At 40.5% G+C, this 26,748-nt stretch overlaps 1 protein-coding gene across 5 annotated transcripts in view; it reads left to right on the plus strand.

Moving 5' to 3' along the window:
- The window catches only part of UGGT2 (UDP-glucose glycoprotein glucosyltransferase 2), a 302,913-nt gene that overhangs the window by 81,857 nt on the left and 194,308 nt on the right, over positions 1 to 26,748 (plus strand). For all 5 annotated transcript variants that reach the window (XR_010597726.1, XR_010597727.1, XM_065581050.1 and 2 more), the window contains 3 exons: positions 9,017 to 9,116; positions 15,090 to 15,150; positions 24,245 to 24,336. Coding sequence is in view for 3 of the 5 variants with exons in the window: in XM_065581050.1 (XP_065437122.1) it covers positions 9,017 to 9,116; positions 15,090 to 15,150; positions 24,245 to 24,336 (253 nt within the window). In the remaining 2 variants the exon portion in view is untranslated. The remainder of the gene's footprint in view (positions 1 to 9,016; positions 9,117 to 15,089; positions 15,151 to 24,244; positions 24,337 to 26,748) is intronic.

The following is a 26,748-nucleotide window of genomic DNA, read 5'->3' on the forward strand; positions in this document are numbered from 1 at the left end:
AAAGTGTTAACATTTTATCTGGATTGGACTAATCCTTTTAAGTCTTTGTCTCCATTGTTTATTGCATTTTTAGACAGAATGAAGGGTAGTCTGGTTTCCATGCAAAGGATTTCATCATGGATATCTGGTTGTATTTGCCTATGTTTACTAGTTGGCTAACATGAAGCCAGCACATAGAATGTTGGGTCATTCAACTAGATCCCGAGCAGCCTCTGTGGCATTTCTGACTCAGATGCCCATATTAAACATTTGCAAAGTGGCAACCAGTTCATCATGTCACACGTTTGACTCTCACTACACAGTCTCTCAACAGTGTAGAGATGATATTAAATTAGGACGAGTGGGCCACAAGTTCCTGTTCAAATAGACTCCAAACCCACCTTCAGATGGGTCTATTTGTGGGTCACCTACAAGTGGAATGAACATTTGCAATCACTTGAAGAAGAAAAAACAGTTGTTAACCTTTCCATAACTGTTGTTCTTAGATGTGTTGCATATGTCCCTCCCATGACCCAGCCTCATTCTCCTCTCTATTGGAGCCATTGGGGTAGGAAGGAACTGAATGGCTTCAGGGGTGGCTCAGTCCTTAATGCATGTGCAGTGTGCGTGAGCCAGCAGAGAACGCTCAGGCTGCCCAAACAGGTACCACTAATGGTAAAAACTCTTCAACACCTGTGCACTGGTGCACACAAATATCTACAGTGGAATATGGACACTTGCAACACATCTCAAAAAACAAGAGTTATGAAAATGTTAGTAATGTTTTTTTCTCAAAATCTCATTGTCCAGAGAGATATTTTTCTTTTATAAAGTGTCCATTAATATTTCATAATTGATCCACAACTCTTCTTGACTATCCCTCCTCTTTTAATTTAAATCACTCCTGAAGCCTCACTTCACCCATGACTGCAAGAAATGAGTTGATAAATTTATCCACTTGTCTATTTCTTTATTTATCTTGTGAGTGAACTACATATTTTATGTGAGGGATGGGGTTTATTGCCATTAGAACTGAAGCTGGGAATTGCTGTGGAGGGAACATGAGGTTGTTTAATTGTGGGAGGAAGATGGGGAGAGAGGAATTTAACATGTTTGCCTTATTTTTTTTAAGAAACCAAAAGTTAACTAATAAGACATATGCCTAACATCACCCTTATTATTCTCCTTGTATATTATATCCCTTTCCCCCACATCCATTTGTCTTTGTTGCCTGATATATGATTTTTGTGCTATGAAATGTCTTTCTTCTTTGAGTAGCATCCCTATGGGTGGTTGCGTCCCTTTGCTGCTGATCGGAGAACTTCGGTAGCAGCGTCCATTAGGCCCGCACATGCGCTGTCTCTCCTTATGCCCCTGTCTTTCCTCCCACTGATCGAGGGATCACACCCTAGAGTCTTAACAGACCACATAGCATGTATATACTATATAAATTGACAAGGGGGAGCCAGATCACCCTACCTCTGTGTAGAGGCAATGAGACTGTGGAACTGGTGCATGACCTATGATGTCACACTATCAGCAGCTTACCTTCTGGGCACTCAAAACTTGATAGTGGACAGTCTCAGTCACAAATTCCTACATGACCACTAGTGGGAGATAAACCCAGTGGTACCTCAGGACCTATTCAGGCAGTGAGGGGCATCGACCATGGACTTGTTCACCACTTACCTGAACAAGAAATATCCACGCTACTGCTCCAGAGCAGGGATGAGACAGCACTCACTGGGCAAGACTCACCTTCTTCTTTGAGTGCTTGCACATGTCCATTGCAGTGTAGTTGTGTGCACACCCTGAGCACAGTTTCTGGAATTTTTTCCCTTAGTGGTATCTGTTGGGTCAGCTTCAACGCTGTCTGGTGTCGCGTGCTCGTAGCACTGGAATAAAGGGCCCTCCGGACCCTGTTCCCCTTTAGTTCCTTCTTACCTCCCGTAACAGTTGCTGGAACCCCTCATTGCTTAGGCAATCCTTCTCTTAGTGTTTTTTCGTCCAATGTAATGTTAATAGTTCTTGTAGTTTAGTTTTAGTACTTTATAGATCTTAGATAGTTTGGACACCTCCGCACTTGGATAGTACCGGGGCATGCCTCTGTCGTTGGGGTTTAAGTGATTGGGGTTAGCTCAGAGGAAAGACCACTGCCTAATCTGCAGGCATTTCAAGCCCTGGTCCGAGAAGGACTGAGCTGCACATTTGAAGGCCATCTTCATGGAAGCGGCCTTAAGATCAGCCTCGGAGCTGCGCTTGGACTTGGAAACACCTCTGTTTCACTGCAGAGCGCTCCTCAATAACCCGGGATTCTCGGCATTAATCATCCTCCCCGGTGCCCAAGAAGAAACACTGCAAACACCAGGAAAACAGCCAGTCCCCAGTACCGAAGGCCAAAGGAGACAGAGAGAAAGCGACACCCCGGCACTGCATCATTAGGTGCCTGCAACACTGGTACTGCAGCAGGCTCTGACACCTGAACAGGGACAGCGTGAGAGTAGACAACGTACCTGCATAGCCCTCACCTAATTACTTGGTATCTTCGAAGCACTCGAAGTCAGCATCGCAATCCCCTCTACATGGATTCAGCTACCGTCTTGTTTTCCAACCACCTTTCCTATTTCCTGGATGCCTGGACCCAGATCACTTCAGACCACTGGGTTCTCAGCAGAATATAACTGGGTTACACCATCCAATTTCTGTCTACCTCCCTTCCCATCCCCTCCCCTCCCCTCTTCAGGGACCCTTCTCACAAGCATCTGGTGGAACAAGAAGTACAGTCCCTCCTTCAGGTGGGAGCTGTGGAAGAGGTTCTTTTTCACATGAGAGGAAAGGGGTTCTACTCTCGCTAGTTCCTAATTCCAAAAGCCAAAGGAGCTCTCGTATCCATTTTAGACCTGCGTTGTCTCAACTAATATCCCAAGAACTTAAAGTTCCACGTGGTCTCCTTGGCTTACATAATTTCCTTGCTGGGTCCCAGGGACTGTTAGCCACCCTGCGAGTTTTTACCAAGTGCATTGCAGTAATAGTGGCTTTTCTCAGGAAAAGGGGAGTCCATGTATTTCCTTACCTCAACAACTGGCTACTTAAGGGCTGGTCCAGAGATCAAGTGGAAGCCGACATCCATCTCATTCAATCGACCTTCAATGCGTTAGGCCTTCTGTTAAATTTCCAGAAGTCCACCCTGATCCCAGTCCAAAGGATAGAGTTCATGAGTGCAGTACTCAATTCCATGCAAGTGAGAGCTCTACTTCCGAACAACCGTTTCCTCTCAATTACGACCCTGATAAGATCCTTCCAAGCTCATTCAATCATAACTCAATGGAAGTGCCTGAGCCTCCTGGGCCACATGGCATCATGCACATACATAATGCAATATGCGAGGCTACCACTCAGACCTCTTCAAGCCTAGCTAGCTATGGTTTACTCTGCCTCTTGCCATCACCTGAACTCAGTGCTCACAGTTCCAGTCCAGGTCTTCAACTCACTGACATGGTGGCTGGACAGTCACATTGTATGCATGGGGGTACCCATTTCAAAACGCCAGCCATCCTTGTCTCTGGTATGTGATGCATCAGCCTTCAGTTGGGGAGCCCATCTAGGTTCCCTCGGATCTCAGGGGCTTTTGACCCAAGAAGAGCTCTCTGTGCAAATCAGTGTCAGAGAGCTCAGGGCTGTACATCTAGCCTGCCAGGCTTTTCTGCCTCACCTGATGGAGAAATCCATTTTGGTTTTCATAGACAATACGATGGCTATGTTCTACATAAACAGACAGGATGGTAGACATTCTTCCCCTCTATGTCAGGAAGCAATCCGCCTGTGGGAGCTCTACATGGATCATTCCATCCTTCTAGAGGCATCGTATCTTCCCAGGATTCAGAACCAACTAGCAGATTGCCTCAGTAGGTTTTTCTCCTCTCACCACAAATGGTCTCTCTGACCAGACATTGTGAGGGCCATCCCCAAACGGTGGGGGACTCCACTTGTAGACCTGTTTGCCACCCAAACCAACAGGAAATGCCATCAGTTCTGCTCCCTGAGAGGTTACAGCCTGGGGTCCGCGGCAGATGCATTTCTGTTAACATGAAAAAGACACCATTTCCTCTATCCTGCTGATTCACAAGGTGAAGAAGATCAAGGAGGACCAAGTGCATGTCATCTTCATAGTCCTGGTGTGGCTCAGGCAACATTGGTTCTCCATCCTCTTAGGCATGTCTGTGGAGACACCACTGCAGATTCCGCTACACCTGGACTTGATATCCCAGGATCACGGTCGGCTGCTGCACCTGCACCTCACCTCTCTTCACTTGACAACTGGAAGCTCCATGGCTGAATCTGGAGGAGCGAATTTGCTTTGAGCAAGTCCATGTGGTCCTACTGGGCAATAGAAAGCCATCCACCAGAACTACATACCTTGCAAAATTGAAGTGGTTCTCCGTCTGGCGTTCCCAGCAACAAATTCTGCCTTTGCAATCATCACTGCAATTCTTTCTAAACTACCTACTAGTGCAAAGACAACAAGGTCTAGCCGTCTCTTAAGTCAAAGTCCATCTAGCGGCCATCTCGGCCTTCCATCCCAAGATCGACAACTGTTCTATCTTTCCACATGACATGGTTATATGGTTTCTCAAAGGCCTAGAGAGGTCTGTACCCCCAGGTTAGGGATTCTACCCCCACACCACCCATGGGATCTATACCTTGTTCTGTCAAAACTTACAAGACCCCCATTTGAACCACTAGCACCGCTATTACACATTTCCTGGAAAGTGGCCTTCCTGGTGGCCATCACTTGAGGTCCAAGCCCTCACTTTGGAACCATCATATACATTCTTTTTTAAGGACAAAGTTCAGTTGTGTCCACACCCATCATTCCTTCCCAAAGTTGTCTCTTGATTCTATTGCAGTCAAGTGATCTTTCTGCCAGTGTTCTACACTAAACTGCATGTGACTAGGGAGGAACAGTGCCCTCTGTTTGTTGGATATTCAGCAGGCTCTGGCTTTCTACATACAAAGGACTAAACCATTCTACAGATTCACTCAGCTATTCATAGCGATAGGTGAAAGAATGAAAGGTCTCCCCATTTCTGCACAGAGAATCTCATCCTGGATTACTTCGTGCATCAGGGCCTGTTATGATCTCGCAAATATCTCGCCACCAGTTGACTTAATGGGTCACTCTACAAGGTCTCAAGCATCCTCCGCTGCTTTCTTAGCTTAAGTTCCGATACAGGATATCTGCAGGGCAGCAGTATGGCCATCAGTTCACACCTTCACAATGCACTATGCCATTACACAACAGTCTAGAAACAATGCTGGCTTCAGCCATGTGCTTTTACAGTCAGCCTATCCTTGATCTCTGAACCCACCTCCGGTACAACTGCTTGTGAGTCACCTACATTGGAATCGACATGTGCAAGCACTTGAAGAAGAAAAAATGGTTACTAACCTTTCAGTAACTCTTGTTCTTTGAGATGTGTTGCACATGTCCATTCAAAAACCCACCCTCTGTCCCCGCTCTCGGAGGCAATCTACAAGAAGAAACCGAAGGGGAGTGGGGCCAGTAAGGCCCTTTATACCGGTGTTATGAGTGCCCGACACCGGAGGGCGCTGGAGCCACCCCAGTGGATAACACTAAAGAAAAAAATTCCAGCAGCTGTGCTTCGGGTGCGCACATACCTACATTGGAATGGACATGGGCAACACATCTCGAAGAACTATAGTTACAGAAAGGTTAGTAATATTTTTTTCTCCCATAGGGCAGGGACCTTCTCTATGCCTTTCCTCCATTTTCCCTACCGTCGAAAGTCCTATTAAAAATAAAAAGAGAAGGAGGGCACATTATATTGATTGCTCCTTCTTGGCCAAGACTGACTTGGAACCCTTACCTGTCACAACTTGCAAGGTGCCTGCTGATCTCTCTCCAGTCCATTCCTTACCTCGTCTCGCAGAACAAAGGATGCACCCTCTATCCCAACGTGGGGAGTTTGCCTCAAGGCTTGGCTCCTTCATGGTTCCAGTGCATAAAGAACTCCTGCTCGAAGGAGGTACAAGAGGTATAATTACACAGTAGAAAGTCCTTGACATGTCAGACTTACCTAGAAAAATGGTCCTGGTTTCGGATTTGGTGTATTTCCCAACAAATCTCTCTGATACCTGCAATTCTTCCAAAGATCCTAGACTATGTACTAACTCTAAAATCTTTGGGACTACCTCTCAGTTCCCTCAAGGTACACCTAGCATCTATAGCAGACTTTCACTGTCTAGTAGACGGATACTCAGTGCTATCACACCCGACAGCTAAACGATTCCTTGGGGTAGAGAAAACCGTTTCCCACAACCCCGACATCTTACCCCCGTGCGGGACCTAAACCTGGTATTGAAAGGCCTGACTAGACCTCCCTTCAAACCTGCGGTCATCTGTTCACTTACATACCTTTCAATGAAATTGGCCTTCCTGACAGCAATCACTTCAGCTAGGAAAATAAGAGAAATAGCACTTCTGATGGCACATCCCCCCCCCCCCCCAGTATTTTTTCAGGACAAGCTTACGTTCAGGCCACATGCAAAATTCTTCCCTAAGGTAACCTCCCCATTTCACATGAACCAATTGATTCACCTTCCAATTTTCTACCTCAAGCCTCATGCAACAACAGGGAGGCTATATTGACACTCTAGATGTCAGAAGAGTCCTAGACTTTTTCCTGGGTAGGACGAAGTCTTTCAGGAAATCTCCTAAACTTTTCCTCTCTATTGTGACAAGATCTAAGGGCTCATCAGTATCATCCCAGAGACTCTCCAAACAGGTCTCGAACTGCATTAGACAATGTTATAAGATCCACAATATGACCCTGCCAAATAATATTTGTGCACACTCCATGAGGTCGACTCCTCATTCGTTGCCTTCTTCAAGAATGTCTCTATCTCAGAAATCTGTAGAGTGGCGACATGGGCGTCAGTCCACATCTTCGCAGAACATTGTGTGATCACTGGGAACTCTGCCTCCAATGCTTCTTCGGCTCCACAGTATTGTCATCTGTAACTGACGTGACTCCGAAGCCCCAGCCCTCTGATAGGGATACTGGGTGGAAATCACCTACAGTGGAGCATCCATAGGGCCACTACTCAAAGAAGAAGTTACTCATCTTGTGCAGTAATGATGGTTCTTTGAGATTTGTCTCCCTCTTGGTGCTCCTCAACCCACCCTCCTCCCTTCTGCTTCAGAGTTCTTGTCAGTCTCTCTGCAGTAGAGAAGGAACTGAGGAGGGTTAGCCTGCATGCACTGGCTAGCCTCATGGAGGGGATACGGGGAGAAACAATGCACGTGCGGGCTACGGACACTACCGAAGTTTTCCGATCAGCAGCACAGCAATGCAAGCACACCTAAGTGGAACACCCATAGGGACACACTTCTTAAAGAATCATCATTACTACACAAGGTGAATAACTTCTTTGTGTACCTAGCACCTGGTGGATATTGCCACCATCTAAACAATAATAATAATAACAAGAATAATAATAGTACTTCTGATTTAACTTTTGTTTTAGTTATTCTTTGTGGTTTTTTAACATATCATTTTGCACATTTTCTTTATGCTGCTAAACTTTGTTATTATGAAGGGTTTTCTCTGCTTCATGTGCTTCATTCATATGGGTAATGATGATGTGACTTCATTTCTTTTTCTGTTTGTCTGTCTGTTTTGTGTAACTGACATTTGCACATCTACCGCAACAGTAAAATATTAATTGTATATTTTATGGGTGCAGAATTGATCAATAAGACATGACAGATATTCATTGAATTCTGAAACCTAGTATGCCATTTATTTTGCACAGGTAATGAGTGGTGTTTTTCCATTTTCATTTTTTTAAATAATTCTAGATAGGTCAGGCATAATTACTGCTAGCGGAAAATATGAAATTAAGAATTTAAAACACATGATGAAATAATAAATATTATTATAGGCGGAGCTCGTAACACCACCTATTATTAAGGTTTCCTCACACTTCCCATTATAAGGCCCTATTTTCAGTTGTTTATAACTTTGCCAAACTTTAACCATTTGGTCTGAAATTTTCCATGCCAGGTATCTACCTCCCAGGCTCTTTTTTTTAACAATTTCAGCCTAACCTAAAATAGTTAAAAAAAAATTACATTATTTTACCCATTTAAACAATTTCTGAGGCCCTTTCTGTAGCATTCTCATGGTTTGGAGCAGGGACTTGAAATTTGTAAGGGGAATTGCCTTTGTGCTAGTAACGTAACTTTTGTCATCCCTGTGATAAAGTTATAAGCCTTTGAAAAGTTACAATTTGCACATGCTCAATAGAGAGTTGATAGAGCACAGCAGCTAAAATCCCCAAATATTCTATCCATTTGGAAATGTTCTGGGTCTGGTAAATTATGTGTTTCATCATCCTCTAGTGCTGGTCCATAAAGAGGATGACACACTAATATTGCGATCAGTTACTTCATTAGCTCAGGTGGCAGAGGACTGTGCAGTGAATCTGAAGTTACCTTGCTGATAAGCCACATGGGTGTCAATGTGAGGCCATATGATGGAACTTCTGTTTTATCCGTCTACTTTTTTTAAACCTAAGAAATTACACAAGGCAACCCTAATTCTGTCATTTCAGAACTTCTGTGTGCTTGACTTTCCACCCTTAATAATGTATGGAGTGTATTTGTAGCTGTGTTGGTTCCAGGATATTAGAGAGACAAGGTGAGTGAGGTAATGTCTTTTATTGGATTAAATTCTGTTGGTGAGAGAGACAATCTTTCAAGCCAGACCTTTCCCAGACCTGAAGAAAAGCTCTATTTGGCTTGAAAACTTGTCTCTCTCACCAACAGAAATTGGTCCAATAAAAGATATTATCTCACTCACCTTGTCTCTAACACCTTAATTATGCTGTTTTTTTCTGTCTAATTTAAATATAAAGAGTTCCAACTCTCTGTGTGTGCATGTTAAGAGTTTTACAAAATATAAGCTATGTTGATTTATAGTTGTGTTCTCTAGTGATTTTTTTTTTCTTACAGATCTAAGTTTTCAAGCAGCTTCTCAAATTATCTCCACCCCGGTTTATAGTGCCTTAAAGGTGATGAAAGACATTGCTCAGAACTTCCCAATAAAGGCCAGGTATGATAAAATTGTTTACTTTTTGAGTATCGGTTAATTATTGATTTATGTTTCGGTTTGAATTTAGTGAATATTTTAGAGATTTTGGCCGAATCCTGCAAATATATAATCATGGTCTTGTACAGTTACTCTTGGAAGGAGTCCAAGTGACTTCAATATATGTTTCACTCTATATGCATCCGAAGAAGTGGGCTGTAGTCCATGAAAGCTTATGCTCTAATAAATTTGTTAGTCTCTAAGGTGCCACAAGTACTCCTGTTCTTTTTAGTGAGAGCAGAGTAACTGTTAGAAGGACTGAGGATCAATCTCTTAGTGATCTTCTGTCTGGTGCATGGAGACCTTTACATATTAAGGGCTTGATCCTTCAAACACTTACATATGTGAATAACTTTGCTCATGGCTGTGGTCCTGTTTATCTCAGTGGGATGAGTGGATTTTCCAGGCTTCCTCTATTACAGAAACCAATTGTCTTGTTGCACTGCCATAGCTGTGCTTATGCAAAAGGTTGCTCTTTCTGTGAGCCAGTCATGCCTTGTCACTGAGACATTTTTTTGTGTCACATATGGTATGTCACTGCTTGTCCCACAGTTTTTTAAAGTGAATTATTGAGTTAAATATGATGCTAAATAGGGTTCTCTGCTTGAGACTGTCTCACAACATATTACAACTCCTAATTTAAGGATCTCCTTTCGTTTTATTGTCCCCATTGTTTTTCTGTTAAAGAAAAAGTGCAGTGTAACATAAAAGCTACTTCAATCATATCTAATTGCAAAGAAGAGTAAATAACTTTTTTTAAATGCCAAAATATAGTTACAAAGAAATATAAAGCAACCAGTTTGGTATAAGTGAACACTTAGAAAAATACACCTCATCATTATAAAGCAGGGGAAAAGGTACATAAGTTGTAAGGCTCATTCTATTCTTATTTTAAAAAAATGGTTAAGTGGAAGGGACATTATCATCAAGTTAAAAATCATCAAGTTAAAAAACCTTGAAATCATCAAGTTTTAAAAAAGAATTAAAACTAATTTCAGGTACTACCCCAGTCCCAGACCCCTGCAAGTTTTAGTGTTTCTGCAGCCACATTTGCCTGGTTTTTTTCTCTTAAGGACAATAACAGGGTTCAAAAAAGAACTACCGTATATACTCGTTCATTAGCCTGTTCGTTTATAATCCGACCCCTCAAGATGTATAAGTAAAAATAGCAAAAACTGTATGACTCTTTCATAAGCCAACCCTCTATTTCAGGGGTTGGAAAACTTTGGCTCCCAGCCCGTATGGGTAAGCCGCTGGCAGGTCGGGACGTTTTGTTTACCTGGAGCATTCACAGGCACGGAACCCCTCAGACGCTCCAGGTAAACAAAATGACAATGTATTAGATATTCAATTCAATGATTCCATACAGTTTAAAATCATCAAATTTTGGTGTAGACCCGTTTATAAGCCAACTCCCGCTCTTTGATGCGTCACATTTTTACTAAAAATATTCGGCTTATGAACGAGTATATACGGTAGATAAATTCATGGAAGATGGGTCCATCAATGGCTATTAGCTAGGATGGGCAACGATGGTGTCCCTGGACTCTGTTTGCCAGAAGCTGGGAATGGGTGACGGGGATGGATCACTTGATGATTACCTGTTCTGTTCATTCCCTCTGGGGCACCTGGCATTGGCCACTGTCAGAAGACAGGATCCTGGGCTAGATAGACCTTTGGTCTCACCCAGTATGGCCGTTCTTGTGTTCTTAAATACAGTGTCTTCCTTTTTGCTGTGTATGACGGGGGAAATAGACTATAATGAAAATAGACCTAAACGGACAAGAAATAAAAATAGATTCTATCACACTAATTTTTTTTAGTTATACAAATCTTTGACATTACTTTTAACACTATAAGTTTAAAAATCAGAAAAAAATATTATTTTTAAATTGATGGGTGTGTGCTTACAGCAGTCTTAAATTGAAAAAACTCATCAAGTAAAAAGAATTCATGTATTCTGATTCTCCACTGACATAACCTGTCATGAATGAGTAATTCTGCTGAAGTCAGTGGAGTTGAATGAGTAAATCAGAGAAGAATCAGGCCCATTAAACAAAATAAATTACATTTCCTAACTTGCATTAGCAACGATACTTTAATAGTGCAACTGAAATAATTTTAATAATAAAATTTACTTTTCATTATTTATGCTTTTTATTTTTTTGTACATCACTCATTTTGGACAGTGAAAGTGGAGTATTCATTTTCTGGCTATCATGAACTAGCACAATTCTGCAAATTTGAGTTGTAAATATTGTAGACAAATATTTAAATCAAAACACAAAACTGTATTTGTCAAATTAAAATTAAAAAGTAACATTTGTATCCAAAAACGGTCCTTTTATTTAAAAGAAAAGTTTAAAACTTTATAAGTGTCCTTTTCCCAGGCTTTCTAGTGGTGAGCTTCATTTTCATGTCTCATTCTGTTTCCTAGAAGAAAGGTCAGCATGAGTTAGTATTTATGAAATAACATCTTCTAACTTAAGAGAGGCCAGTTCATTTGACAGTATGCAGACAGTGAAACAAGTGACATATTTGGAAGATAAAAAAATATATATAACATATTTTTTGTTAGTTGACATACAATTTACCAGTTTGTAAGTATCTGGCTAGTACATAATCCTATAACAATAGGCAGTACCAGTACATACCCTGAGTTTCCTGATATCCATGCATAATTTACAAATGTTAATATTTTGAGCATATTAAAAGTTATACTTTAATAAGCATTTATCTCAGTGGTATGTATTTATATTTTATCCAGATAAAAGAGAAAAAGAGTAATAAAGACAAACACTGCAACATTTAAATATTACAAAAACCTTCTCAAAATCACGTAGTAGTCTTATTAATACCCACTTAGCTGCAGATGGAGGTTAATTTAAGGGTTTAAATGGGGTTCTGGGATGTTCATTGAACTCAACGTACTGCTTTGTGTGTCGTAATGTTCTCCCCTTACACATTTAACTTACGTGCATCAAAATAAGTAATTACAGTTTGGTTAAAATGATGCTTTCTGAATAAACATATCTACTTGCGCATCGCTGTACTGTATACTCTTCTCTTACCCATTCTTTTAGATAATTTTATGTTTGGGGCTCATTTTATTATTTTTAAATTTGTTGTTTATAATAGTGAAACTGGAAAGTACTAAAACTGAAAAGTCTGACCATTGTATAACATAGCATAACCAGAGATAAATATTTATCTTTTTCTCTTTTATCTGGATGAAATGTAAATATATACCACTGAGATAAATGCTTATTAAAGTATAACTTTTAATATGCTCAAAATATTAACTGTCCTCTCCCTTCAAATTTTTTCATAACCTGCCTCCCCAAAAAACATGACACCATGCCAAATGATAATGGCTAGTCACGGGGCCAGTTAGTGATTCATTAATATCATCTGTTGTTCACTTGTCTTAAAACAAAAAAAACCCACCCTAGAAGCATTTAAGATAACACATGTGATGTTAGGTTCCTGTTAATGTCATGACAGCTTTGTCTGCTCTTTTCCCCTTTCCATTGTGTTCTGCCTCTACTTTTTTGTGTCTTCTCTATTTAGATTGTAAACTTCTTGGACAGGGACTGTGTTCTGATTTGTATCTAGACAGTTCCCCACATGATGGAGCACTGATTCTGCTTGAGGCCTCTAGGAGCTAATTTTATACTACCACTACTACTAATAATACAATAACAATAATAATAATAATAATAATGAGCTACAAATTATGCCAAATGTACTCAGATTCAAATAGGACTGAGTTACTTTTTTTAAACAATGACTAGCTACTTCAAGACTGTTTGAAAGTATTCATACAGGGCCAGAATGGTATTTACTGTGTTGGTGTTTACACGTTTCGCTCTTCAATTTTTAGCTTTGTGATTTGTCCTACTTATTTAATGGCTAAATTATTCCTTTGGCTAAATTAACTCTCAGTATTAATTCCCATCAGTTACAGAAATACTTTCTGATGGAGGGAAAATGTTATATAAGCTATATTTCTAAATGATGCTTATTGCTGGTAGCAGGCTCTCTCGAAACTCTGTGCTGCAAAGCCAATTGCTTTCAGGCTTTTAGCCTAATAGTGTTTTTTTCCTACCCCTTGTGCTTCATTTCTCAATTGGATGTTTTGCTGGCATCTTTAAGCTAGTTTGAGGTGTTCTTATCAATCCTTGTGATTATATTTTCTTTATTATAAATTTTTCATTTAAATCCGTTTTCATTTTTGAAAGAAATTATTATTCTATATCGTTTCCATTCTTGTTCTCCTGCATTAAAATGTTATACTTAAAAAAAAACAGTTGACACAGATAGTAGGATATTTAGTGTGTTTGTATATGCATAGAGAATAAACATGTTTGGTTGGTTATAAAAGTTTTATAAAGATGAATTTGGGATGACTCTATTATTCATGAGATGTGAAGGCATGAATGAGTATTCACATCTTCCCGAACAATTACTGACATCAGCATCTTTATAACACACAATCTATTCTGTATTTTTCTAGCTTTCTCTGTGAGATCATAGACCCTGAGTTTTTCCTCTTCACTCCCTTTGACAAGCAGAATGATAACTAATTACCATCTAGGAATTTTCTGTCCTCTATAGCTCTTACTTCTGTTTTTCCAATTTTATTCCAGCCTTATATAGGCCAGTGACTGCCTTAGTGTTGTCTTGCCACCATTTTCTTTCTTTAGAAATTTATTATCTGAAAGCATGGAATAAGAGAAAGCTAAATCAAAGAAAATAAAAAAACTCATCTGTACCTCTTGCAGATATTGAGGCTTTAAGTTGTTCTGTTCTCACTATGAGAAGAATATTTTTACCATAAGGAGCAAGGCAGTAACTGACATGCTTTCTGGGGAAGTGACAGGCAATCAAGACTTCTTAGCATGTTCAAAGGGAAGTAAAGCTTACTTGTGGGAACTGAGGTTTTCCCCACACCATCTCAGAAGTAATCGTTTTCTCTGACTTTCACTATATTCATGTTTCACCAATGAACCCATCCTTCCCCTGAAGTGTTAGAATGGGTTAATGAGTTTCTGGCAGCTAAATCTCAAAAAGAAAACTTTGCTCGTCCTTGCAAACAAAAGAATTAAAAAGCCTCTGACAGCCTCTTGAGGCAGCATGATATACTTCCTGCACTTTTTCCAGTGGTTTTTGTTGAAGATGGATTATATTTTCAGCGGCATATTTTCACATCCAGGAAATAAAGTTGGTAAAGCCTTCCACAACTTTTTTAAATGGTGAAGGGAGCCAAACTATGGTTGCTGTAGATATAGGAGAAAGTTTGTTAATAAGTAAAGATATCCACTATTAATAATACTTTGAACTTGCTATAGAGCCTCTCCTACAGAGATTTCAAAGTGTATTTGAATGCTAATTAAGCCTTGCAATATGCTGATGAGATACTATACATTTGTGTTTTATTACCATTTTTGAGATTAGTAAACTGAGGCACAGAGGTTAAGTAATTTATCCTAGTGTACATAGTGACTGGCTGAGTTGGAAACAGAACCTAGGTGGCTCAGTCCCCAAACACGTTCTCTAATGGCTAGACTACCTTTGTAAGTGGTTGTTCATAACACTTTCCAATAGCCTAAGGTCAAAATTGAGAGCTTCAGACCACTTTGATTTAATTGCCTAGATATGGAGGTAAATAACTTTAACATCCAGATTTGAAATTTTGAAGTAAGATAATATCTTGGATACTTAAGTAACTTCAGTATGTACAAAATGCTAGCTATTCCCTAAATTTAATATAAAGAAGGTGAAATAATACTGTAAATATTGAGGTAACCGTATGTGTTTAGATTTGGGATTTTTTTTTAAGGCTGATCACTGTACCCCTTAAAATAACATATATTAGATGCGGAAGAATGTTTAAGTGTAGAATGGCTGAATAATACCAATATTTTATTCCTACAGATCTTTAACCAGAATTCCTGTAAACCAACAAATGCGAAATGAAATAGAGAAAAATCAGAAGGTTTGCCCGTGTTCCTTGAATTATACATAAAGTGACAATCAAATTACAGCTATGGGACATTTTTGTGTTAATGTAGCAACTTTTAACTGATTTCTAATAGAGGAGGAAATCATTTAAAAATGTATTCTGTTCCTAAATTTAAATAATTGATTTCTTTTTCTTCACTTCTCTTGTGTTTGCTTCAATAACTATGCTCTGTCCTTAGTTAATGAAAGGATATGAGGCTGGTTTGTAGGTTTGCTAAGCAACCCAACTCCCATTGAAATGAATGGGAGCTGCAGATACTCATCTTGTTGGGAAATCAGGCCATTAATATTTAAGTAAACCTTATGGGGAGGGGTTTAATCTTAATTAAACTGTTTCAAACATACATTAGTAGAATATTTAATTGCATATGTACAGTGTACATTTTTCTATCAAAAAGGTCACATAATTTATGAAGCACGTACTACATAACATGCAGTTGTCCAAAAATTCCCATCTAGGTGGATTTCTAGTCTTTTGTCCATGCTTTCAAAGTGTGATCAGGTGAGAACCCCCTTAATTCTAAATGTTCCATAATACCCCTTCACTCATTATCCCAACATCATTTCCTTTATGAGCACATTGAGCAAAACCTGGGGCCAGTTTTGTTCAACATCTTTATTAATGATCTGGATGATGGGATGGATTGCACCCTCAGCAAGTTCGCAGATGACACTAAGCTGGGTGGAGAGGTAGATACGCTGGAGGGTAGGGATAGGATCCAGAGTGACCTAGACAAATTGGAGGATTGGGCCAAAAGAAATCTGATGAGGTTCAACAAGGACAAGTGCAGAGTCAGGACTTAGGATGGAAGAATTCCATGCACCACTACAAGATATGGACTGACTGGCTAAGCAGCAGTTCTGCAGAAAAGGACCTGAGGATTACAGTGGATAAGAAGCTGGATATGAGTCAGCAGTGTGCCCTTATTGCCAAGAAGACTAACGGCATATTGGGCTGCATTAGTAGGATTGAGGGAAGTGATTATTCCCCTGTATTTGGCACTGGTGAGGCCACATCTGGAGTATTGCGTCTAGTTTTGGGCCCCCCACTACAGAAAGGACATGGACAAATTGGAGAGAGTCCAGCGGAGGACAACGAAAATGATCAGAGGGCTGGGGCACATGACTTACGAGGAGAGGCTGGGAGAACTGGGCTTGTTTAGTCTGCAGAAGAGAAGAGTGAGGGGGGATTTGATAGCAGCCTTCAACTACTTGAACGGGGGGGTGGGGAGGGTTCCAAAGAGGATGGAGTTCAGCTGTTCTCAGTGGTGGCAGATGACAGAACAAGGAGCAATAGTCTCAAGTTGCAGTGGGGGAGGTCTAGGTTGGATATTAGGAAACACTATTTCACTAGGAGGGTGGTGAAGCTCTGGAATGGGTTACCTAGGGAGGTGGTGGAATCTCTATCCTTAGGTTTTTAAGGCCCAGCTTGACAAAGCCCTGGCTGGGATGATTTAGTTGGTGTTGGCCCTGCATTGAGCAGGGGGTTGGACTAGATGACCTCCTGAGGTCTCTTCCAACCCTAATCTTTTATGATTCTATATTTGGTGGAGGAGTTACCAGTTCTCCGCAGCATTTATCTGAGCTTTGATCATGCTGTGGGAACACAGCTTGCCTTCAGATCCTTATATCAATTTTGAATTTTCTTCTGTGAGTTTCCTTATTTGTTTTAAAAATTGTCTTCAATCAAGGCACTGACTTAGTTGGCAAACTATGATGCTGTAGGTAGTATTGACATTCTTGGTACTCCCTCCCTCCCGTCCTCCCACCTATGCTACCTCTCACTTTGGAGTATCTAGTTGAGGATGGACTGCAGACATGGAGCATTGTATCTACTCATAAAGCACTGTAGCTGGGTGAGTTGATGGAGCAATAGGCATTGCTTAACTTTTTCCAGGTGCTTTTGCGCTTTGGTGTGAGGTTGGGCCTTCTGTGCTTTTCATTGTTAATAGAGGCAGGCTTTGAGCTCTTCAGTTTCTTTGTACCACACTTTGGTTCCGTACATTATTCTATATAAATTTTATACCATACCCATCACCATAGTATTTTGAATGCCCAGTTTATGGTATTTTATTGATGCAGTTCAATTCTTGATGCACCTTTACACTTCTTCATTTTAAAAATTGTATTAAGTACCATTTCTCTTTCAATGGAGAATGAAAAACACCCTGGGGCTGCTTTAGGTAGCCTAAATATAATCTTTGTGTTGCTAATGAAGAGACATGATTACAATGCCTTCTGCCTGAGTAAAGATTATGGTTGTCTGCACTGTAAGATATGTGTCTGCAATGTAAGATGTCGCTCTGCACTTTCAGGTCTTTCAAAGAATGTACCTGAGAATCTTCTTTAAGGCGCTGGCTTGTCCCCAGCCCTTAAAGGACCCACTGCCATACATCTCATTGTAAACGATTTTATTTTCCAAACATAAGCAAAAACAACAACCCAGTTCCTTAGCCCATCCTGGACTACAGCTCCCAGGAGATTTTCCCCTTTCCTTTCACTCCCTTCTGCTTCACGGCCTCTAGCAGGATTCTTCTGTGCTCTTTTAAATGAGCACGGTCTCCCAGAACTTTCTCCCTGGATGCCCTTCTCTTCTCCTTCTCCCGGTTCCCACTGCTTCCCCTCCCAGAGGACTTTGGCAGCCACTCCCAGGACGCTTCCTGTTGCTCTTCCTTCTTGATCATCCCCCTTTCTTACTGAAAGCCTGGATGTTTATAGCCCCAGCCAGGTGCTGCCCTGCCTCTTAATTGCACCTGTTCTAGCACAAGGGAACTGAAACTACTTTTTTTTCAAAGGACTAGTCATTCTCTACTTCAAAGTAACATCCAGTCTTGATGTTTAAAGCTGGTTGTTACAAATTCCTGTCAGCCTGATTTAGTGTAGGTCCAGTGAAAAGATAAACCCAACGTCAGCATTCCCATGTGTATAGAGTCCTGCAAGATCTGATTGCATTTGTGTCTCTGGGACACATCAGCACTGTCTTCTGAGTGTTAAACAAGACATCATCTCCAAAATGTGTGCTCAGTTTGTGCTAAGAGGGGAACAGTTGTCACCTGATTCCCAGCTGACATTGTTCTTGGCTTGACAGCCATCTCTTTAAGCAGTGACTGTGTGATATTTGATTCTAAGAGGCTATAGCAAGAGTTATTGCATAATCTAATGACCTCTATCATTAGAGTGTTTTTTCAACAGCCTTAATCCCAAAAAACAACATCCTCATATTGGGTAAGTTGGAATCCACAGCACTGTGGATGTTTTGGTGACATCAGCAATGAAATCTGTGACCTGTACCATAGCACATGATGCACATCCCATCCCAGTTACCAATGGAACTTACTGTGACAGTAGTATTAGCACAGCTGATGTCAATGCTTGTTCTACCTGCACTGACCCTTCTACCACCTATGTTGATGCAGCTACGTACAAACTTTTTTGGGAATCAGAAGGAAAATTGCTGAACATGAGCACAGAGAGAAACTCTACTGAGGAGATTGATAACTCTTCAGCAACTATTTCCATATGAGAAGAGGACAAGAGTAATGATTTCCCTGGAGAATACAAACTTTCTCCACTTCCTGGAACTGAAGACTAAAGTTTCCGACTTGATTCTGATTCACAAACAAAAAATCAAACTCAATAAAAATAGAGCTAAGGTTGAAAATAAGTTTTAATGAATTTCAGCTAATACTCCAAAACAATATTATTTCCTTTACAAAAATTCTGTTTGCACCTTTAAAAGCCCAAACCTGGGCATGTTTGGAAATTAACAGCTAACAATTCAGCCTCTTTCCTACTAGACATACCCCATCATCACACTCTCATTACAACTGACTTAAGCTGCTCATCCAAACTTAACATTGTACCTTAAAACTTACAAAAAATATGCAAAAGCCAAAATAACTAGTTACTGAATTCAGTATCTAGTCAGTTTATACTTAGAAGTACTTAAAAATAATTTTAAGTATTGTTCTTACAGAGCTGTGTTCATGTGGATGTAAGCAGTATGTAGTCCTTCAGTTTAGCCCTCCCTCTGCATTCTCTGGCCTCTTTTTTTTTTTTATAATCCTCATTTAATGAGCGTCTAGTTAACACCATCTTTGTTTGACTGAAAGAGATTATGGAATCCATATTGTTTATAATATATATTTGTAATTTCCCTAACACTTTTCTCTCTTACCCAAAAGTAGTAAATGGCACCATTTCTCAACAAGGCCAGCAAAATAAATAAATTTGGGGTTTTAGTTTAGCTTTAGTTATGCAAAAACAAACAAAAAGCAACCAACCATCAAATAAAAACACCTCCCCCAAACAGAAGAATTAAAAAAAACCCCAAATACGAGCAAATAAAAAATTCCCATCTGGAATTAACTGACAAGGATAATTTAAAGGAAGGGCCAGTAAAACATCAATACTACAGCATATAACTTTAAAATAATAATAAAAAAAATTCTTTTGTATGAATAAAAGTTAGGCAACTTTCTAAACATCACCATTACAGTGCATTAAATTGTCATGCAACTTCTTGAGCTACAGTGCATCCATCTAGCAGCAGGGAAGATATGATCTCATGCTGTGCATAACTGAATGATTCCCTTCTCAGATAATGGAAGTTGAATAGAAAATGTAATGAGAGGAAATGACTAAAACATATTAAAGGTTGAAAACCATATGATGATTAAATGTAGTCAAAATGACATCCAACTGTAAGAGTCTGTACTAAGGACTGCTGTATGTGAATGATTCAAAATACCTGTTAAATACAACACATCTGCAAGTGTAGTAATTTGCCAACTATACGACTAGACGTTCTTCTTTTAGTAGTGTTCGTATCAAACCCCAGTTAAAGCCCTGAAAGGGCATAGGTGTCCCTTCCACTCTGTGGACTTGATTAGAGAGCTGCATAATGGAACCACTGCCCTCTGGGGAATTGGGTGTCTGCACCTTTTTAATCAGTATCTGGTGTCAGGAAGGCCTACATCTTGGTCCCTGCCCTCTTTTGTTGGGCAATGGACTTCATGCATTCCGTCAGGTCCATAGGCATTAAGACTGGTGATATCTCTTAATGAGAAAGGCCTTGACTATGTTGATGACATTGCTCTTTTGGTATAGACCCCCGACAGGTTTCACAAGGCACTCCAGCAAATGGAGGAGGGGTTAGCTAAGATTGGCCTCTATGTTTTGTGGTCAAAGACAAAGCTGCAAAATCTAGAACCAGGTCCACCAGTGACTCCAATCTCTTTGAACAATGAAACAGCAGTCTCCAGCTTTTGCTATTTGGGTTCTGTACTCACCAGTTCCTCCAACTCTCACACAGAGGTTCTCCATTGGATTGGCATCGCAGCATCTGCCATGGGTCATTTACAATGAATATGGAATCAACATCATCTCAGCTCAACAACCAAGTTCAGGATCTATTCAAGCTGTATCCTCCCCATACTGTTGTATAGCTGCAAAACCTGGACACTATGCCGCTCAGACTGGGCAAAGCTGGAGGCTTTTCCACACAAAATGCCAATGCATAAAGTGGAATGACTTCATTTGTAATGCAGATGTTTATGGTCACTCCGGTCTACAAACTACCGGGGCCCTTGTCCTCAGACAGCACCTTATGCTTTTTGGACATGTCATGGGAATGCCACAAGACGTTCCAGTGAACGCTGTTCTCCAAGTGGCTTGTAACATCCGTGATAAAATTCCACCAACCAAGAGCTAATATTTTTTTAGAAAGGGATCATGAAGCTCTAGCCTATATGATATTGAACATGTTCTCACTGACCAGCTTGGAAAGGCCCAGGGATTTAGGTTTTCAGAAGGCTACTGAAATAATTTGCTTGAAGGATAATAATTTTTTGAATTATCTGGCTCCAGAGGAGAGCTGGGGATTCTGCCATAAGGAGAAGATATAAACTGAGAGATGAATTGCCGCCCAGCTCCAGGCATGAGGAGAGGATTAAAGACAAAGGCCTGGTCTACACTAGGAAATTAGGTCAGTATTACTATGTTGCTCACGGGTGTGAAGAATCCACACCCCGGAGTGACGCAGTTAAAACAACCTACACCTAGTGTAGACAGCTCTTGGCTGATGGGCGAATTCTCCCGCTGACCTAGCTACTGCCTCTTGGGGAGGTAGAGTACCTATGCTGATGGGAGAATCCCTCCTGTTGGTGTGGGTAGCACTTCACTGAAGTGGCGCAGCTGCAGCATCTGAAGTGTAGACAAGCCTTTAGAGAGACCTCTGAGGGAACTGGGTACAGAGCATAGAGGGCAGACTTCAGAGGAATCCTAAAAGCCAGAATACTTTTTATTTGGGACTTTTCTTTATAATCTTTTTTGTAAGAGTTTTTGTAATAAACCATCCCTAAGAAGGGTATTATTGAATTAACAGTTAAGAGTGCCTCAAATAATTGTCTTCCTCAGAAGGCTAACTGAGGCAGCACATATAGCTCTATTGTAATTCAGCAGAGGTGGCACACTATGAAAGTGCCCCATTGAAAAACAAAGCTGTCCCCGTTGCTTAATATCAGCATGGGAGGAAATTGCAGACACATGAAATCCCATATTTTTGGGAATCCTCCATGAGTTTTACAGCAGTTGATGATAATTTTCAAGTTCTATCTTTGTTGGGAAGATACAGTTACTATAATGTAAACAATAACAGGAGTCAAAAAAGGAGTTCAGCATCCTCCAGCCTATTCACCCAAGGGCATGTAAGTGTCCAAGCATTTAAATGGTAATATTACTATGCCCAAGCAATTTATAATTTAATCTTTTATAAATGAATAAAGAAATTAAATGTGAAAATCTGTTCAATGCAGTGTTAAGTCTGTATGGTTAAAATCACAAAGGCATGAAATGTAAATTTTTCAATAATCTTAACTCAAATGTATTGTACATATATAGCATATGTTTCTAAAACTATTTTTCTGGTTAAGGGACATTGCCTTGCATATGTTTACAAGGAGTCCCTCTGCACTAGGGATAAACTCAGGCATGGCACAGTTTAATTTTATCCTGTCTCAGGGACTACCCCCTCTGTGTTCCTCTAGGAGATGCCATGTCATGTCTCCACTGTACACGGGATCGGTGGAAGTGTTAGCTAACCCAAGAAACAGTATTATTCCAAGAGATGATGGAGCTGGGAGAAGGATTGTGTGTCTCCTACTCAGGGCTTCTGTTAAATGCTGACAATCTAGCTCTTAACTTTGCATTTCCTGAGTCTGTGGTTATAACTATGCTGTCTCAAAAGGACCCTGCCATCTTGAAACTAGTCAATATAACTAAAATGAGGTAACTTGGTTAGCTAATTTTGGGTAAGTTGACTAGCTTCCGAGCCCCGTCTGCACATTTTCAGAATACATTTTGACCAAATTTTCCTACTTTTTACTTCTTTATTGCAGTATGAAAGAATCACACAAATGGAGTAACTTGCATAGAAAAGGGTTCCAATTGGTTTTCTATTAAAATGCAGACACACCTCTTATGCACCAGCAACAGGCAGCAGCTTTTCTCCCTTTACATGCCTGATTTTGGTTCTCCTTGCTCCTTTGGTGGGGACTGAGCCATATCTCAGAGACCCCTGCTGACCCTCATGCTTTCCTGGTCTGGTCCTGAATTTTTGTGAGTGGGGATTGTCATCTTGGGGGTAAGACTCTTTTTTTGTCCTTGTTGATTTTCCTATCCCTAGCTTGTTGCTAGCAACTGTAGAGAGGCTGTGGAATAGGACATCTGTCCCCTTTTCAGAGCCCAAATATCTTGCTGGTCCTGAGAAAAGGCTGAGGGGCATGCCTTCTCTTATTTGTCCCCTCCCTTCCAGCCTAGTATCAGGCAGATTTTTCTCATTCATAGTTAGAAAGCATGTGTGGTAGCCCCCATTCAGCTGCTACTATCCTTTCTGGTTGCTAAATTTGTCTCTTTTCTCAGTCCAGTATGGAGTATTTTCTCCCTTTGTGATCTAGGCCCATGTGGGTGAGTTGCATTGCCTTCACTAGTATCAGGTGTCCACCAGGAGGAGTGTAAGGGAGCACTCCAGCTATATGTAGACGTTAGACAGTGATAGAGGAGCTCACTTTCTCCCCTTTTCAGAATGCCATTGCTCCCCTACCCCATGCCTAGTTTTGGAAGTGAAGAAATGTTCTCTTGCCCGGTGGTTCCTCTTGCTCCATTTCCATGTAATTTTCCCAGGGAAAAAAAGAGCTATCCACATCACACAAAACTCAGAGCAGCTTCGCTGCTGCTGCTGTTAAATACCCTCTTGTAGAGCTAGGGATGTATGTCTGAGCTCCCTCCAGAGCAGCACAAGAGTGTGATGTCATGTGTAGTTCATGAGACAGGAAGTGCAACTGATTATTAACCACAGCAACTTCATAGTAAGTGCTGTCAAATGCATAAAGGAAACAAATCGGGGGAAACATGGAAAAATAGTTTTTCTTTAACTTTTTACAGTTTTAGTGATTTCTGGTACCTGTAATATTAGAAGGTAACAATTCTTTATACAGAAGTGTGTTTTTAAGTTTGACCTTGTCTCTTAAAAGTTGCAAAACACAGTGTTTTGCATTTTGTAATATAGAGGCTAACATCTGAAGAAGCTGCCCTTCAGTGTTTATATGCTACTCCTGAGTGGCGATTCAGTAGTATGCAACAAAGGTGGGGTTTTGTTTGCTTTTGTTAGTTTGGTGAGAAAATGGCATGGATAGTTTTTGAAGAATTAAGTGCCACTTTCCTATATTGCTGAGAAGTATCAATTTTCTAACAAGAAACATTAAGAATATTTTATCATGTATATATTATAAAACCAGTGTAAACCACATTTTATGTTTTCTATAGCTTTTTCATTTGTTATAGCGTTCAAAATATGTAAAATTGTGTTTATAACAGGATTTTGTCTATTTTTTCTGCCAGAATTCTGGTGAAAAGATTTTTTTTTTTAATTATGGAGATCAGATTTTCTATGTATTCCACAAAATTTGCAGGTATTGTAGTAGGATTTACTTTAAGTTCTAAATAAGTTTTTGTTTTATTGTTGGCATTTATCTTAGAAAACTAGCAATTTTTCCACTTTCCCTTTCAAGCATTTCCATGAAATACTCGGAATTCAGCCTGGAGAAGCACGTTTATTTCTAAATGGTCTTCCTATTGACCTCGATTTTCATGATGCATTTAGGTAAGAATTTCATTATTCAATTTATAAGTTCTACAGTTTCTAGAATTAACAGGTTTTTTTGTGTTCACAATGTTAGATAATATCCTGTGTTCCATACTTTGAGATGTATCAAATTTATAACTCCAGTATTACAATTCAGATTCTTGTAGAGTATATATGAAATACAAGTGACATGGCTTTGTATGTGAACATTTTATGGTAATATATGATAGTATTTTCTCTTGGAAGATCTTGTTTACAGACGGGACAACTTGCTATGTAAACTGAAAATAGAGAATGGAAGGAATACTGTATGCATATGTAAAACAGGTGTAGAAAGTGTTTATTTTTTTTAAAGATAAATTACATGCCTTCTCCTCGTCATAATTTTTAGAAAGTTAAGGTAGTCAGCTAGGAGTGACATTTTGTATCACATTAAGCTTCTTTAGAGAGATACGGTGGGTGAGGTAATATCTTTTATTGGACCACTTATTGTTTATTAAGCTTCATTGACAGAAGCATTGTAAGGCTTATTTTTTATTTTATTGTGTTTTGAACATTTTTTGGATGTCTGAAATAAGCCTTTTTGAACATCACAAATATTATTTTTTTCCAGTCAGTATAGTTCCAAATAGTGACCCAATGCTGCCTTTTGTGTCTTTATGAGGGACATACAAAGGAGAGGTGCAGTGTCTGTCATTATTTCAAGAAAAGAATGAAGATCTTCAGAAATCTGCTCCTCATACACCTCATAGAGCTGGCAGTGAGGCCTGCCTCAGCCCCAGGACCCTCAATTGTATGCCCTGCTGCCTGCCCGCAGATGTTTCAGACAGAAGCCTAGACTCAGATTCTTCTCCACAGAGAAAGAGGAGTCAGTCTTCTTTTCCAGGGTCTCCCCTGAATCAGGATCCATAAGATAGACTACAGCCACTTGAAATCAAAGAAGGGTTCCTCTTGTTCTTCACAAAAAGACTTGGAACATCATCAGGACTCTTCAGGTATTCAGGGTAGAGCTGGGCCTTCTCCTGCAGCAGGGAAATACCAGTACTGTGCTGTCAATTCTGGTACCAACAAACTGTGTTTTGGCATTAACATTGTTAGTACTGAAACAGCAAAAGCTTATGAGGCAGCTAAGGAATTTACTCTGACTTCCATCTCAAACTCTCCTGTAGTACAGGAGTCCACCACAGTGGCAGTGGCTTCCGCTGTCCTGGGCCTGTCTGGCTCCTCAGTTCTGGTGCAGAGACTGTTAGCGGTGCCAGTATCGGTACCAGTTAACTAATGTGGCACAGATTTGGCCCCAGTACCATCTTCAGCACCAGCACACATAATGTCAGCACTAGTATGGCCTTCGACCTCAGTACTGGTTGTTCTCTCTGGCTCGGTGTTTGTGGCCTTGCTACTGGAATGTTCGTTGTCGTGGGTACTGATTACAGTTTATACCTTGGCAATGACTACAAGGTCTTTCCGCAGCTACATTATCAACATCACTACTATAGAGGATCAATTTACAACGCCATACCCTCGATGTCTTGGGATGCATTTGTGGTACCGTCTACCATCCCTGACTCAGAATCGATGTTGGCATCTTCACAATGGGCTACAAATAAGTCAAGTCAGTTAGTGGCCTCATCTGGTTTGGCACCCCCTAATACCAACTGACTACTTTGACAGCTCATCGCAGTTGGGTTCAGTGGCTGTTTTGGAACTGCTGGGGTGTTTCCTGAGCCCCCAGGTTTTGATCACTGGTTTAGTCAAGGGGAAGGTTGCCAGAATGTTTGGCAAAGCAGTTTCCAGAGCCACCTAGATTGGAAGCACACAGAGAAACTATTGCCCACGAACAGCCAGTGATGCAGGAGTAACCAGTTGTACCACAGGAGGATCCATTGACTACTGTTAACCTGACTTCCTCACCTGTCGACTCAATGATCCCACACTATTCTCCGGTTCCAGAGGATTTTAAGTCTTATCAGGTCCTGCTGAGGAGACTGACTGAGGCTTTAGGCATTCAATCTGAGCTTGTGCAAGAGAGCACTCACAAGCTTTTGAACATTTTCCAGGTGGCTGCCTCAAGAGGGTATCCCTCCCAATTAATGAGGCTCATCTAGAACTGGCAAAGACCTTATGACACATTCCAGCCTCCGCAGGTCCTATAGCTAATCATACAGGTAACAGTATTGTGGCCCACTGCAAGACTTCAAGTGTTTTTATTCCCATCCTGCCTCAAATTCCCTGCTAGTTGTGTCTGCCAATGAGAGATCACATCAGGGGAGATTTAAATAAACCCTCAAAGAAAAAGAGCCAAAGAGACTCTTGTTTGGGAGAAGAAAATATTCCAACTCCTCTCTGCAGATGCAGATAGCAAACCATTAGGTGCTGTTAGCTAAATACAACTTTGTAAACTGGGAAGCAACGTCAGGAAGGAATATAAGG

This window comes from Chrysemys picta, chromosome 1, assembly GCF_011386835.1.
Source record: "Chrysemys picta bellii isolate R12L10 chromosome 1, ASM1138683v2, whole genome shotgun sequence".
NCBI lineage: Eukaryota > Metazoa > Chordata > Testudines > Emydidae > Chrysemys > Chrysemys picta.